Source organism: Centruroides sculpturatus, unplaced genomic scaffold, assembly GCF_000671375.1.
Source record: "Centruroides sculpturatus isolate CEXI.00-Female unplaced genomic scaffold, Cexi_2.0 scaffold195, whole genome shotgun sequence".
NCBI lineage: Eukaryota > Metazoa > Arthropoda > Arachnida > Scorpiones > Buthidae > Centruroides > Centruroides sculpturatus.
Window position 1 is genome coordinate 571347 of NW_019384511.1, and position 16601 is coordinate 587947.

Below are 16601 nucleotides of genomic sequence, written 5' to 3' on the forward strand. Positions count from 1 at the left end.
TGGAAAGCTAAATGCTTGTAATGAAAGTCACTTAGCGTGCACCGGGCTATCAAGCTGTCTCGAATCTGTGAAATCATATGACTTATATCGATGTCCTATCTGTCTCTTTTCTCCGTTATCACCAGGCTGAGTTACGTAATTGTAAAATGGGAACTCTACGATGGAAAAGTGACAAATTGAAAGTATTGTGAGTGCGTATTATGATGTATGCACAGGCATACATGGAGTAGAGAGATAGAGGTAAGAGAAAGGGAAGAGCAAAGACGAGCACTTAAAAAGAAGGATAGGCAGGGTCAGACCCTCAGATGTGTGACGATTCTTGAACGAATAGGTGTGTATGTGTGCTGATCTTTGTAATTATAAATTGTGAATACATGTGACTAATATTATTTTATTTTTTATTTTGTGCATGTTACAAGTTATAAATAAATATAAACAAACAACACACTCAATAACATTAAATCTAAATACCAAAATGATTAATTTACTGTGTTTTTGTTGTTTATTACTCCTGTTTTTAGGTATTTGGTATTCGGCCGAATAGTGAAAAATAGGCTGAATACCGAATAGTAATCGAATATTCATTACATCACTATAAGAAACCATATAACTGTAATTTGACTACAGGGATTTACTCCACCTTAATAATTAATTTGCATTTCAAATCAAAACTGGTCAATACATTTTTTTTAATTGTGTATTTACATTCCTTGAGCTGTTGTTGTAAATTACACATAGTGGCACCCACTGCCACTATGTGTAATTTACAACAACAGCTCAAGGAATGTAAATACACAATTAAAAAAAATGTCAATAATATGACACTGGCAGCATATTAGCAACATCAAGACAAATAAGTAAGCATGGAGCAGGCATCCATCATCAGACCCACATTGAATATAGACACTATGGAATATCTAGAAAAACTGGAAATATGTAAATCTTACAAAAAATTTATATGCATCAACCATAGAGATGTGACAACTTACGTATTGCATGGTGGTTTGTATATGAAATTTAATTTTAATTAATTTTATTAAGGGATATTTTTACTTATTATTTTATTTCTTTATTTATTTAAAAATATTTTACTGGAGTTTGGAAATTTTTACAACAGAAAGCACTAATTTCATGAGGCACTCTAGGAAACACATCTAAAATTTGGAGAAAGAATTTCTTTAAAATGATTCAATCTCTACTGTAAGGACGATGATTCCCCCAACTATGCCAGTGGTGGTGTGGATTCACAACACATTTCATCCTTGCCAGTACAAATAACTACAGACTTTCAAGCAGTGGCAGTCGGAATCTCAATTGGCATAATTGTCATAGTTTGTTCTATACACTTGCTATTAGATGTCAGAGTCAATAAGGATGAATTAGATACCTTGCTTGAACAGCTTTTGAGTCCATTCCTTCTACTGTGATTTCTGTGACCACAATTTGATGTGTGACAGTATTGACATCAATTGTCCAGGCAAAGTTATTGTAGGAAATCATGAATTGTACCTATATAGTAGTGGAGAAATGAAATACTTCCTTGTCCCAAGAACAACATTCATTGCAATTGATTTATCATTAGGAACCCCAAAATTGTTCTCAGCGTTATAGGAGGATGGATGTAATCCACTTTGCAATGACCACTTCCAAATATTTTCAAAATACTGAGGAAAAGAAAGCTGTGTAACAGCTTGTCTATCACACTGGAAACTGGAGACAACTGATTTACCTGCATTTTTGTCTATGGCCAACATTTTTGAGGAAAGGGTGAATATTATTGATATTAATGATGCAGTTTGAGCTGTCACTTTCAGTATCATTCAAGCAGCTGAAAAAACAATGGAAAAAACATCAATCAGATATTCAAAACATTTGAAATTATGGAGGAACCAGAATTGCAAGGCAGCATACAAAAAACAAAGGCATGAGGAATTTTCAGAAATTATTCCACTGCTAGAAATTTAATTGCATTTCAAAAGACAAATGCTAGAATAAGGAGGCAATACCAAAGGGATTTTTGGATTAAGTATGTATCTGGTATAACATCTTCCAGTAGCTCAAAAGCAGTCTGGGAGAAAATTCCTAAAATTAGTGGAAAAGATGCTTCTCATGCTGGAAAATAATGACACAATAACCAGCAATATACAGGGTATTGTTGATATGTTGGGTGAAACATTTTTCTCTTCATGCAGCAATATAATGTATTCAAAAAATTTTCAAGTTTATAAAGTGCAAACAGAAAAGGAAGATTTAAACTTTTGAATCTGTTTCATTTCCAAGCCAGGAAAAGACTGTAATTACAGACCACTGTCTCTGATGAGTTTTGTCTGTAAACTCATTGAGAGAATGGTAGACCCCTGATCCTTGGTACTTTGTAGGAAAAGAAGTACCATACATAATTTGAGAAACCTTGAAACATCTATATGCGAAGCATTTGTTCGATGACAGCACTTATGTCTGTATTCTTTTATATAGAAAAAGCCTACAACTGCTGCTGGCGATATGGGTTACTCTGTGATTTGCATGAATTCAGTTTGTGGGGTAATTTGCCAATTTTTATAAAAAAGTTCCTACAGAATCAAAGATTCCAAGTCAGGATGGGCAACACTCTATTTAGGACTTTTGCCCAAGAAGAAGGCGTTATTCAAGGTTGTATTTTGAGTGTGACTCTGTTCATAATTAAAATTAATAGCATAGCTTACTGTCATTCTCTAAGTGTGTAACACACACTGTATGTGGATGAATTTCAGATTTGCCAGTCTAGTAACATGAGTTTCATTGAGAGACAACTGCAAACCTCCCTAAATCGCATAGAAAATTGGTCCAAGTCCAATGGTTTTACTTTTAACACGGAGAATATTTTGTGCACCCACTTTTGCTGAAGATGTGATTTGCACCTGAATCTTAAAATTCACCTAAATGGGGTTAAAGTCCCAATGGTTAACAAGGCAAAGTTTTTGGGTGTTTTGTTTAACCAAAAACTGACGTTCTTGCCACACTTGTGCAATTTGAAGAGTAGATGTTTAAAGTTTGTAACCTTTTAAAGGTACTATGCTGCTTATCCTGCAGAGCAGACAAATGTTCTATGCTCAGGATTTATTTACCCTTGTCTGCTCTAAGCTGGATTATGGATGCGTTGTGTATGGCTCTGCGTGAGAATCTACTCTTCAGATGCTGGATCCAATCTACCATTAAGCATTTCATTTGTGCACTGGTGCTTTTTGAACTTCTGTTGTTCAAAGTTTGTATGTGGATGCTTACGAGCCTCCGTTATCTCTCGAGAGAACAGTTGTCTTTTTTTTTTTACTACATTAAACAGAAATCTCAGAATAAACTTACAGCTGATTGTTTAGATACTCAGGTGAAAAGATTGTTTGTTGCTTGGAAAAGTAGCGTCCTTACATTCGACATAAGAATGGAGAATGTAAACAGCATGATTGACTTTATCACAAGCAACATCTTACAGGTTGTGGTTAATAGTATTTTACCTTGGTCAACCTCACTGATAAATGTTGACTTAAACTTAAAGTAGTTCACCAAAGAAACCATGCTAGATTACGTCTACAGACAGCACTTTGCAGAAATTCAACATTATGACAGGAATTTAATTTCTATTTACATTGATAAATTTAAATTGGATAACTTTGTTGGCTAAGCCTTTGTTTGCCAAAATGAAATTGTGGCAGAACAAATAGCACCAAATTCTTTGATTTTTTTTCTGTGGAGTTGCAGGCTATTTATTTAGCTTTAAAATACGTAAATAGGAAAGGTCAACATCACTGTGTGATTTACACTTGGTCAGTTAGTGCACTTCAGGCTTTGATCTTGTGTGAACCTAATTCTATCTATACTAGGGGTCCCCAAACTTTTTATTCTGTTGACCTCTTTATAGAATATTTGCCTTCTTATCGACCCCAGATTATGTATTTAACAAAAACAACTTATTTTTGTATTTCTGATGCTAAGCGATAAGGAAACATGCATAACAACCCAACAAAAGAATTTATAGTTTCCATTTCTTATAAAATGCACCCAATAACATTAACAGGAAAAAGGAGATATTTTCCAATGATTTATAATTGTGAAAAATAATAGCAAAATTATGGATAGATGGAAATTTTCCTATAGTTCTTAAACCGTATGTGTCATAATACATAAAATACACAATTATCTTTGAAAACATAAGTTATATTGGATGAAAAAACCTCAGTCATTTTGCGACTACTACTGAATGTCTTAAAAATATATTAACATACCTTTTTATTAAGCAGTTAACTATGTTTGAAATCTGTCACGAGTCTTCAAAGTTTTTTTATATCCCAGATTTACCACCTACCATTGTTAGTTATTTTTTATGATATTACGATTCAATGGCTCAAAAGAGCTCTGACAAATGTAATTAAAAATAAGTTGTCATATCTGGTTTGCATTTTGAGGTTTTAAGTTTGTCACATATAAATTATACATGCACCGTGCATAGATACGTTTGTTTGCAATTATGACATGTTCAGCTAAGTATAGGTAGTTTGTATTCCATTTATCAATGGCATCTTTTACTTTTTCTTTTATAAGTTTGATATTTTTTTTGTATCCATTTAAACCATATCATATTTTAAGAATTTTAACTGTATCCACACATTCAACTTGTAATGTATTGCAATTTATAACACCATGAACTTTCATTACAGTAGACCACCCTATAACGCGGGTTCCAATAACATAGATTCCTATGATGCGGCGAAAAAATTGCGTCAGTATTCGTACAATGACGCTAAAAGGGACGCGTAAAACGTCATCGCCAACTCGTCGTCGCGGACTAGCAGCCGAACTATTTTCCGTTGTTTAGCCCCATGCTACGGAGAGTTTAGGCAGGTAAGTTGAGTTTAACTATCGTCTGTACAGTATTATATATAAATTATATATAAATTAGGTACTGTACATATAATTATATATTAACTTAATTTATTTTAACTTTATTATAATTATATGTATAGTTTCTGCCGTCTAGTGCCACGCTACAGAGAGTTTAGGCGAGCTATCGTCTGTACAATATGTAAATTAGGTACCGTAAGTCTAATACAGTACTGTAATTTTATACATTTCTTGTGAAAGAAACATTTCTTATTCAACGGCAGTTAAAATTATTTATATTAATGATGTCTCAAAAGTTCAACGAATTTTTTGCAGAAAAATAACATCTGAAATCGTGGCTGGGGTTTGCTGTGCTGTTCCTGCTATTCAATTTTCATATTACATAAAATATTACTTTTAATATATGTGAATATAAATAATCTTACATAAACATGTTAGTATTAAACTTATAACATTTAAGACACTTGTGTTAATTATGTTAAATGTTAATAATTGATAATTCTTACTTCATATATAGATTTTATAATACAATTGAAGATATTGTTAAAAATCTTAATAGATGCTATATATATATATTATTATTTATTAAGAAATGAAACATCATAAATAATTGATTATATTGTAAGAACACAAGTTATAGATATTAACATGTACAGAACTTATAACATTTATGACACTTGTGTTAATTTTTGTTAATTGTTAATTAAATAACAAGTTTTATTTCACATATATATGTTAATTAGATACTTCAAGACATAGTTAAGAATTTTAAATAATGACAAACATATATATTAATATTTATCATTATTAAATGAAACATCATAAATAATTAATAATATTGTAATATCACAAATCACATCATAAATTAATAATGTCTTCATCTTACGTATATGATACTTCTATGTTATTCCTAAACTTAATTGAAAATTTATAATTTGTTGTTTTATTTTTGCTAAATATAGTTAATAATATATGTACATATATAGGTAATCCAGTTATGCCTATGCGGTACTGGAAATGTATATGTTTTATATACCTAAAAAAAAGATTTGTGTGTGTGTGTGCTGTGCTGTTCCACGACAAAAACAAGCTTGAGCAATGGCGATGTCGAATGGTGCACACTTGGTAAGTAATCCTACAATTTTTTGTTTATAGCGTAGTTTATACGGATTATTTCCAAAAAAAATATACGTATTTTGGAAATGTTAAGTTGAATTAGTCTAGAATTGATTAATTTTATGGAAGAAAACCTTTCAAACAGCTGTAGTCCGTAAACTTCACACGTGAGGTAATTACAGCCCAAGGATTCCTGCAACGCGAATTCATATAACGAGGAACGTATCTTTGTGTTATAGGGGGTCTACTGTATTTTACTTTTGTTTTCATTAATAGTCATATCTGTTGGAGAAAATCAATTTAGTAAACTTGTTTTGTACAGTACATAGCTGGTTTGTTTACAAGAAGAAAGGTCATATCATCAGCATGGGTAATTAGTTTGATTTTATTTCTTATTTATGGAAAGTGTATAGGTATTATTATATCTTCATTTTGAATATTCTTAATAAGAGTTCAATATAAATAATAAACAGGATCATTGCTGATGGACAGCCTTGTCGAACTCCTGCATTACGTGTCACATCACTTAAATGGTTTTTATTTATATTTATCTGAGTATATGGCATGTGATATAATTTTATTTTGTTTTTTTCGTTGTTGTTTAAACCAAAACAATTGAGTATCTTCCAAAGGGTATTTCTGTTAACAGTATCAAATGCTTTTTGCACATCTATGGATAAGATAGAGAATGGTTGCTTTTTTCTTTAATATAAAATACACATATAAAGTTTAAAAACATTGTTATTTTGAATTGATTTATTTTTTAATCAAGCACTTTCAGTAGAAATTATTTTATTTCTAAATATTTCCTCAAATCTTTGCAATAATGAAGCAATATATTTAGTAATCCAAATTTAATAAAGTAATGGGTCTGTAATCACTTAGTTACTTTCTTCTGTAATTTTACTTATTAGAAACATCTGTCCACGACAAAAATTATCTCTGGAGGAGTTTAAGTTAAATAATTTTGTTAGGATTGAACATAAGTGTTTACTAAGAAATTTATAAAATTCAGTAGGTAGGTTGTCAACACCTGGAGCTGTGTGTATATGTAGCCCTTGAATTGCTTCTTTAATATCATTAACTGTTGTTTGACTGTTTATGAAATTATTTTTCTCTTCCCCTCAATGTGGGTTTTTGTCCATGGTGAGGGGACCTCCCAGAGATGGTTTAGTAACACACTTAAAAGTTTACCATTCCTGGGATCTGTAAGCCCACCCACGTGTTTGCCGTGCGTGGTATCCTGTTTGCTGGAAAGGGGAGCATGGTAGTTGAGGGGCAACATGAAGTTCCCAACACACTGCTTTGGCCCTTGCTTCGGATAAACGGGAGACTCAAAAATTTGAGTCAATTGTTGGTTGTTGAGTCATTTGTGACTTCGGCCTGGAGTCAACTGATCAATGCAGATCAGGCGAACATGTCAGACAAGATGTGCTCTCTTCGACTTCTTGAGAAGATGTTATTGCTCCTGGGAAACCCTGGTGTGACAGTCTATGGGAGTCACCCATGTGATGGCATTTCATTTTTTGGGACACATGGTGGGTGGGGTCACTAGGAGCTGAATAATTATCTCTAAATATGGACTCACTAAAACCTAAAACGTGTACTGATGCATTACCAACCACCGAGGGATGTCATTTCTTCCAATCAACCAGCTTACCTTATTGTTTATGCTGCGGGAGAAACATCTCTATCTAAATGTCCTCCTTTTTTGATTCAAAAATTGTTTGAATTGACCATTGGGAATCTTGAAAAAATTCGAAAATTCAGGTCAGTAGATCAAGTTGTAGAAGCAACCTCCCCTCAACAGTCAGCAAACCTTCTGAAATTGAAGTCACTATCACACCACAAACAAGTTTGAACTCATCATGTCGTGTGATATCTGAAATTGATCTGATGTCTGAGGATGAATCAGATATTCAGATCGGCCTTTCAGATCAAGGAGTTACTGCTGTACAACGCATCTCCATTTGTTGAGATGGCAAGTTAATACCAACAAAACATGTAATTGTGACATTTGACAAGCCAACATTGCCATCCGTCATTACAGCAGGATATCTGCGCTGCCCAGTTCGTCCTTATATTTCAAATCTGCTGCATTGCTTCAAATGCCAGCAATTTGGACATTCCCAGACCTCCTGCTGAGGCAAAAGCTTACGTGCACAGTGTGGAACTGAAGGTCACGACAGTACTGAATACAAAAGTACTCCACATTGTGTGAACTATAAAGATGCCCATCCTGCCTACTCTCGGAAATGCCCTGCATGGCAAAGAGAAAGAGATTCAACGGATGAAAACTGTGAAAAACATACAATATCGAGAAACTCGTCCCATAGTCACTTCAAGCACACAACTGAAACAGAAGACATTTGCTGCCATGTTGAAATCTACTAAGACATGTGGAGTTCAAACAGAGTCAATCCATGAGTGAATTCTCTGATATCTCTGACAAAGAGAATAATATCGCGGTGACACATGCAACCTCACCTTCGAAAGTTAAAATTCCTCAGTAAAATTGAAGAGGGACACTTTTTCTAAGAATTCTGCCTCAAACACACAATGGATTATAAAATAATCCAATGGAACTGTCGTTGTTTCCGCAACAACTTCTCTGACATTAAACACTTGACATCATGTACATCATCTCTCTGTGTGGCACTCCAGGAAACACATCTAAAACCTGGAGAAAGAATTTCTTTAAAAGGATTTGGCATTTACCACAAGGATGATGATAGCCACAATCGTGCCAGTGGCGGTGTGGCTATTTTGGTTTCCAATCATATCCCATCTCTGCCGATAGAAATAACTACTGATTTACGAGCTGTGGTAGTGAGAATTTCTATTGGAGTAACTGTCACAGTTTGTTTTATATACTTGCCACCAAATGTCAGAGCCAATGAGGATGATTTGGACGCATTAGTTGAACAGCTGCCAACCTCGTTCCTGTTACTTGGCGATTTGAATGGTCACAATCCAATGTGGGGCAGTCCCGACATTAACCGTTTAGGCAGGGCCATTGAAAGATTCATACGCAATCAGCAAATGTATTTATATAATACTGGTGAAGTGACATACTTCCATGCCCTAACAAGAATATTTACAGCCATTGATCTATCATTAGCAACCCCAAACCTGTTTTCACCATTTTCATGGGAGGTAGGATCTAATCCACTCTCTAGCGACCACTTCCCAATATTTCTAAAATACCGTGGCAGAGGAAGCTGTGAAACAGTCCGTTTACCACGCTGGAAACTTGAAACGGCAGATTGGCCTGCATTCTCCTCTATGGCTGACATCACTGAGGAAATGGTCAATACTGCTGATATCAATGATGCAGTTGAAGTTGTCACTTCCAGTATTATTTAGGCAGCTGAAAAATCAATGGGAGAAACATCAACTAGATATCCAAAGCACCCAAAAACATGGTGGGACCAGAAGTGCGAGGCAGCATTTAAAAAACAAAAGAAAGCTTGGGGGATTTTTAGAAGGTACTCCACTACAAACAATTTGATTGCTTTTCAAAAGGCAAATGCCAAAGGGATTCGTGGAGGAAGTATGTTTCTTGTATAACATCTTCCACTAGTTCAAAAGCAGTCTGTAATAAAATCCATAAAATTAATGGGAAACATGCTTCTCACTCTGTCCATGCTGGAAAATAAAGGCACAATAATCAGCGACATACAGGGTATTGCTGATTTATTGGGTGAAACATTTTCTGCTTCATCCAGTAACATTATTTATTCAAGGAATTTTCAGGCTTATAAAGCCCAAAGTGAAAAACGAAATTTAAATTTCCATTCTTCATCTAATGAGGAATATAATGTGCCATTCACTAGAATTGAATTACACACAGCGATCTCTCGCTTGGAGAATAGTGCTGTAGGTCTGAATAAAATCCACTACAGCATGATTAAAAATCTGTCAAACAATTCCCTTTCTAATCTCCTGTGTCTGTTTAACAGAATATGGACAGAACATACTTTTCTTGACTCTTGGAGGCTATCTATCATTATTTTCATTCCCAAGCCAGGTAAAGACCACAAAAATCTTTTTACCGACCAATCTCTCTGACAAGTTGCCTGTGTAAACTCTTTGAGAGGATGGTAAACAGACGCCTAATATTTTTCTTAGAGGAAAAGAACTACTACTTAACCACATGAGAGTGGATTTTGTGGGAACAGAAGCACCACGGACAATTTGGTTAACCTTGAAACATTTATACGCGAAGCATTTGTTAGACTAGAGCACTTAGTGTGTGTGTTTTTTGACATAGAGAAGGCCTATGATTGCTGTTTGCAATACGGGATACTCTGTGATATGTACCAATTTGGATTACGAGGTAACTTGCCAGTATTTATAAAGAACTTTTTCCAGAATTGAAGATTTCATGTCAGGATGGGCAACACATTATCTAGGCCTTTCACACACGAAGGAGGTGTTCCTCAAGGGTCTATTTAGAGTGGACTTTGTTCCTAATCAAAATCAACAGTATAGCTAACTGTCTTCCTTTCAATGTGAAACACTCTCTGTACATGTATGACTTTTAGATCTGCTGCCAATCTAGTAACATGAGTTTCATTGAGAGACAACTGCAAACCTCCCTAAATCGCATATACGATTGGTCCAAGACCAATGGCTTTACATTTAACGCAACGAAGATCTCATGCATCCACTTTTGCTGAAGGCATGGACTGCACATGGATCCTAAAATTTATTTAAATGGGGGATAAAATTCCAATGGTGAATGAGGCTAAGTTTTTGGGTGTTACTTTCGACCAAAAACTGACATTCTTGCCACACTTGCGCAACCTGAAGAGTAGATGTTTAAAATTTCTGAAACTTCTGAAGGTATTAGGCTGCTCATCCTGGAGAGCAGACAAATGTTCTGTGCTCAGGATTTATAGGGCCTTTGTTTGCTCTAAGCTGGATTATGGCTGCATTGTTTATGGCTCAGCCTTTGTCTGCCAGGATGAAATTGTGGCAGAGCAAATTTCATCGAATTCATCTATTTTTACTGCAGAGCTGCATGCTATCCACTTAGCCTTAAACTATGTAATCAGAAAAGGTCATTGTCGCTGTGTTATTTACACTGACTCAGTTAGTGCACTTCAGGCTTTGATCTCATGTGAACCTTGTTCTCACTGTATAGTGATTAAAATTCGTAAATTGTTTAGCCATCTTCTTGCAAGGAATTTCTCTATAAAATTTTGTTGGGTCCCAGGCCATGTTGGTATAAGAGGAAATGAAGAAGCAGATGCAGCTGCAAAATCAGCTAGTCCTCCACAGCACACAATGCGTATTGAAGGAGGTGATTTCAAGCTAGTCATTAAAAAACGACTAGCAGAGAGATGGCAAAATATGTGGAACGCACAAGTCCACAATAAACTGCATGAGATCAAACCTACGATAGAAAATTGGACACACAAGAAATTTTATAACAGGAGATCTGAAGTTATTATTACTCGTTTGAGAATTGGACATACTCGGTTGACTCATCAATACCTTTTGAAGGGTGACGAGCAGCCAGTATGCCAGTATTGCAACTGTCCTCTTACTGTAAAACACATACTGCTCGATTGCTCTGTTTTTGAGACCAGGCGTAGGCAGCATTTTGGAAATGCAAATTTTAAACAGATTCGGGTCAGAGGCCCAATTTTTATGATATATTAGACTTTTTAAAAGTCAATAATTTGTGTAAAGAAATTTAATTATTTATTTATATTTATATATCTATTTATTTATCTTTTAGCTTTTTGTTCGTTCTTGTTTGTTATTAATATGTATATATTTGTTTTTTTGTTGCTGTTTTATTTATTTATTTTTGTCATATGTTTGTTATTTGTGATGTTTATAATTATTTACCATTTGTTATGGCGCAGCTTAGCCTATATGGCTCTTGTGCCAAAAAACCAAAACCAACCAACCAACCAACCGTTTATGGATCTGCACGAGAATCTACTCTTTGGATGCTGGATTCAATCCACCATCGAGCATTACGTTATGTACTGGTGCATTTTGAATTCTCCTGTCCAAAGCTTGTACGTTGATGCTTATGAGCCTCCACAATTTCTCAGGAGAGAACAGTTGTCTCTTTTTTACTATATAAAACAGAAATCTTGTACTAAATCTTCAGTTGACTGTACAGTATCAGATACTCAGCAGAAAAGGCTATTTCAAGCTTGTCCAAGTAGTGTCCCTACATTCGATATAAGAATGGAGAATGTAAGCAGCACGATTGACCTGAACACAAGCAACATTTTACAGGCTGAGATAGATAGTATACCACCTTGGTCAACTGCTGTGATAAATGTTGACTTCTGCTTAAAACAGTTTTCTAAGGAACCCACCCCAGAGTACATTTATAGACAGCACTTTTCAGAAATCCAACACAATGACAGGAATCTAATTCCCATTTACACTGACGGTTCTAAATCAAATGATTAGGTTGGCTTAGCGTTTGTCTGCCAGGATGAAATCGTGGCAGAACAAATTGAATCAAATTCATTCATCTTTACTTCAGTCTATTTACTTAGCCTTAAAGTATGTAATTAGAAAAGGTCATCGTAGCTGTGTTGTTTACACTGACTCAGTTAGTGCACTTCAGGCTTTGATCTTGTGTGAACCTAGTTCTTACTCCATAGTGATTAAAATCTGTAAACCGTTTTGCCATCTTACTGCGAGTGATTTCTTCGTAAAATTTTGTTGGGTCCCAGGCCATGTAGGTATAAAAGGAAATGAAGAAGCTGACGCAGCTGCAAAGTCAGCTAGTCTTCCACAGCATACAATGTGTATTGAAGGAGATGATTTGAAGGCAATTGTTAAAAAACAACTAGCAGAAAGATGGCAAAATATGTTGAATGCACAAATCCACAATAAACTGCATGAGATCAAACTTACGATAGAAAATTGGACACACAAGAAATTTTATGACAGGCGATCTGAAGTTATTATTACTCGTTTGAGAATTTGACATACTCGGTTGACTCATCAATATTGTTTGAAGGGTGATGATCAACCAGTATGTCAGTACTGCAACGTTAGTGTAAGTGTTAAACACATACTTTGCAACTGCATTGCTTTTGATCAAAGTCGTAGACAGCATTTCGGAAATGCTAGTTTAGGAGAGATTTTGGGCCAGATGCCAAATCTCGACAAACTATTGAACTTTTTGGAAGGGAATAATATTTATAAACATATTTAATTATTTAATTAGCTTATACTTATATATATTTTTGTTGATTTATTTATATATATATATATATATATATATACACATACAGGTAGGCCTCTTACAATGCGGTACCTTTACAACACGTTTTCGCTCCAACGCGGTTGGAAAAATGCGGAAATTTACTTACAATGCAGTTTACAGTATTTAGAAATGAATTATCTTACACATAATAGAAAAATCGCAACGGATCACGTGATACGAATTGCAGTTTGGCATACAGAACTAAATGTTCCTGAAAACAGCTGTTTGTCACTGTTGGCTTGTTATTTCTTTTTTTGAAAGTTTCAGGGGAAGACCGGTTTCTAGATAGATGTGCATCATTTACCATAAACACTCTAATATATCACTAAATTTTCCATCATTTATACTGTTTCAATAAGTGGGGACAGCAAAAATGGTCCAAAATGCAGTATAAACTTCTATTGAGTGTATATTTTTAACAACATAGTGAAGAAAAGTTATTTTTTGCGATTTTTACTGTCCACAAAACTGATTGAAAAATTTTTAGCCATAACAATGCCGAATGAAAAGAAAGGACTGTCGTTAAAAAGGAAATTTATAACTCTTCAAAGATAGAAATTTTAGATCGAATTAAAAATCATGAGCGGATAGCTGATACTAGTAGGCATTTTAATTTAAATGAGTCGACTATTCGGTCGATTAAGCAATCGGGGAAAAAAATTAGAAATTTGGTCGCATCCGGATCATCTATTCTTGCGAGAAATGTTGCTAGTCAGAGAGCACCTATAATGTAAAAAATGGAACAAGTGCTAATATTACAGGTAGAAGATATGAACAAGAAACGGTTGCTTTTAAATAAAACTGCACTTAAACACAAAGCCTTAAAAATATTTTATTATGTAAAACAAATGGGACAGTTGTCAGCTGCAGTGGCGTAGTGTGGATGTCAGCCGCCCGGGGCGGAGGAAAATTTCGTTGCCCCCTTATTTAGGTATCTCAATTTAAAAGACTAAAATTCAGTTTCGTCACAGAATAAGTAATGAACAATTTCGTGCTCATTTCAATCGGTCCGAATCGTAGGTGCAAGAAAAATATGAAATGAAATGGTTCACATTTTTACAAGATATTATTATTATTATTTATTGTGAAATTTTGCCGCCTCTAAAAGTGCTGCCCGGGGCGCGCTGCCCCTGCCGCCCTCACTACGCTATGCCACTGGACAGCTGATGAAAACAGTGTTAAATTCGTGGCTAACACGTGGCTGCTTTGAAAAATCCAAAAAATGCCATTCTTAACGCCAAGTTTTTCTCTTTTTAGAACCGAATTCCAGTTTTTGTATTGAGTTGGTGTCTCCTATAACGCGATTTCCCACAACGCAGTATTTACAAGGAACGTATCTACCGCGTTGTAGGAGGCCTACCTGTATATATATCTTGTTATTATTTATATGTGTATTGTTATATATTTTTGTTATTTGTTTTGTTATATATTATTTATCTATATTTAATATAATTTATTATACAGTATATTTATTTATGTATTAGTGTATATAATTATATCGTTTGACATGGCGCAGCTTGGCCTATGTGGCCCTTGTGCCAATAAACTCTAACTAACCAACCAACCAACCACGTAATGATACTTAATACAATGCCATGTGTAGTTAGTATTAAAGATTTTATTCAGCCAGGCTTAAACCTGATTTGCAATTGGATACTCATAAAATATGTGAAATATGTTTTTAGTTTTACCACAGCAGGGACACTTGGTGTTCTTCCTATGTTTGTATGTGTGTAAGTAGTGTTTAGACATCATGATGATATTTATTTTTCTTCAGGATGTCTCCTTCCATTCTGCAGGTAAGTTTGATATATTAGACCAAGTGTCTTCCCATTTTATGGAAGTATCGTTGAGATTATTATTGGGCCACTGTTGATCAATGGTATTGTAAATGAGAGATGGCATAATTCTATTCTGGATCTGATTGTTGTTGACAAGGGACGTGATGATTTTCCTCCAGGTCTTGAATTTTACCATGTCGATCAACAGGGGTCTATTTTCTTGAGTATTATTAATACGTTTGATGATTGGGCCGATGATGTAGTAAGTAATATCATAGAGGGTTTGCTTTTGGTTTATGATGGCATTGAGAATGTTGGCAATTTGAAGGGAACTTTCCAGACTTTTGACATCCCATATCTTCCATCCAGCTTAGTTAATTTTGTTTTTCATGATTTTCCCTTTTAAAGGCTCAAAATCATTTTGCCATATGTACCTAAATATTATTTTATCTATTATTTTCTGGTTTTTCTTGTTGAGATCGGTGATATATAGATTGTACCCGATCCTAGCAAAGATTGCTTTGTTAGCTATGAGGACCCTTTCTGGTAAGTATAGCCAAACTGCCTCCCAAGTGGAGATAGCAGCTTTTATTTTGTTTGTCATGTTTTCAATGTTTTTTTTCCTGCTATCCTTACCATACCAGACACCAAGAATTTTGATATTAGATACCAGATTGTTATTCTGGTTGAGCTGGCTGTATATGTTTAGTATTTTACTTTTGTTGTTATTTATTTTTAGACCGGTGACTTTGCTGAAGGTATTTAATTTCTGGTTAATCCTGTTCACAGTAACGTTGTCTGCTATAAAACGGTTGATGTCATCAGCGTGGGCAACGTACTTAATATTATTTCATGTTCCTGGTATATAGATGGGTGTTATTAGTTTGTCGTTCCTTATCATGCATAGTAGGGCTTCTATACAAATTGTAAATAGAATCATTGAGCAGGGACATCTTTGTCTAACGCCCGCCTCACGTTTGTAATCAGAATCTTTGATGTTGATTTCGGTTTTTGGTGTCTGGTATAATAATTTAATTTTGTCATACTAGTGTACAAAGACATACTTTCAGTTACAGAACTGTTTATTTTGTTGAGAGAATTTTTTTCTCTTACATTAGTTTGAATAAACATACCATATTGCTTAGGAGGAAGTACTTATAAACCTTCATTTATAATTGTTTTAGGTACTATTTTATACAATACAATAAGGGTACTAAAAACACTAGTCAGACATTCAATTTGTTACAGATGATCCTTGAATATAATTTTGTTTTGCTTAACACAGATAACTTTTTCTGTTTTTCTATACAATTTTTTTTAATCTCATTGTGTGTCATCATTTTGTAGTCACTAAGAATTTTTAATTCAGCCTCTTGTTTTATTTTACAAACTACTATTGAAGCATTTAGCCTTTTTTCTCGTACATTAGTTTACATGTAGTTTTCCATGGGGTCCATTTTGCGAGGGCAATAATCCAGTTTAAGAGGTAATTATGTTAGTTAGGGACCAAAAACTTTGTCTGATATTTAACTATTTGCCAGGTTGTTTTTACTCTCCAGATCTTTGCAATCCATGCCCAT

General features: G+C 34.6%; 1 protein-coding gene across 1 annotated transcript; it reads left to right on the plus strand.

Annotated features, from left to right (window-relative positions):
* The first annotated feature begins 9742 nt into the window (after nt 1-9742).
* Nucleotides 9743-11658, plus strand: LOC111622440. The gene has a single exon (XM_023364815.1). It carries the CDS (start codon nt 10708-10710, stop codon nt 11656-11658), a length of 951 nt encoding a protein of 316 aa, XP_023220583.1. The 5' UTR covers nt 9743-10707.
* Nucleotides 11659-16601: the final 4943 nt, after the last annotated feature.

Excerpts from the sequence above, each read along its gene's own strand:
- LOC111622440 (XM_023364815.1), top strand. The coding sequence starts at position 10,708 with ATGGGGGATAAAATTCCAATGGTGAATGAGGCTAAGTTTTTGGGTGTT.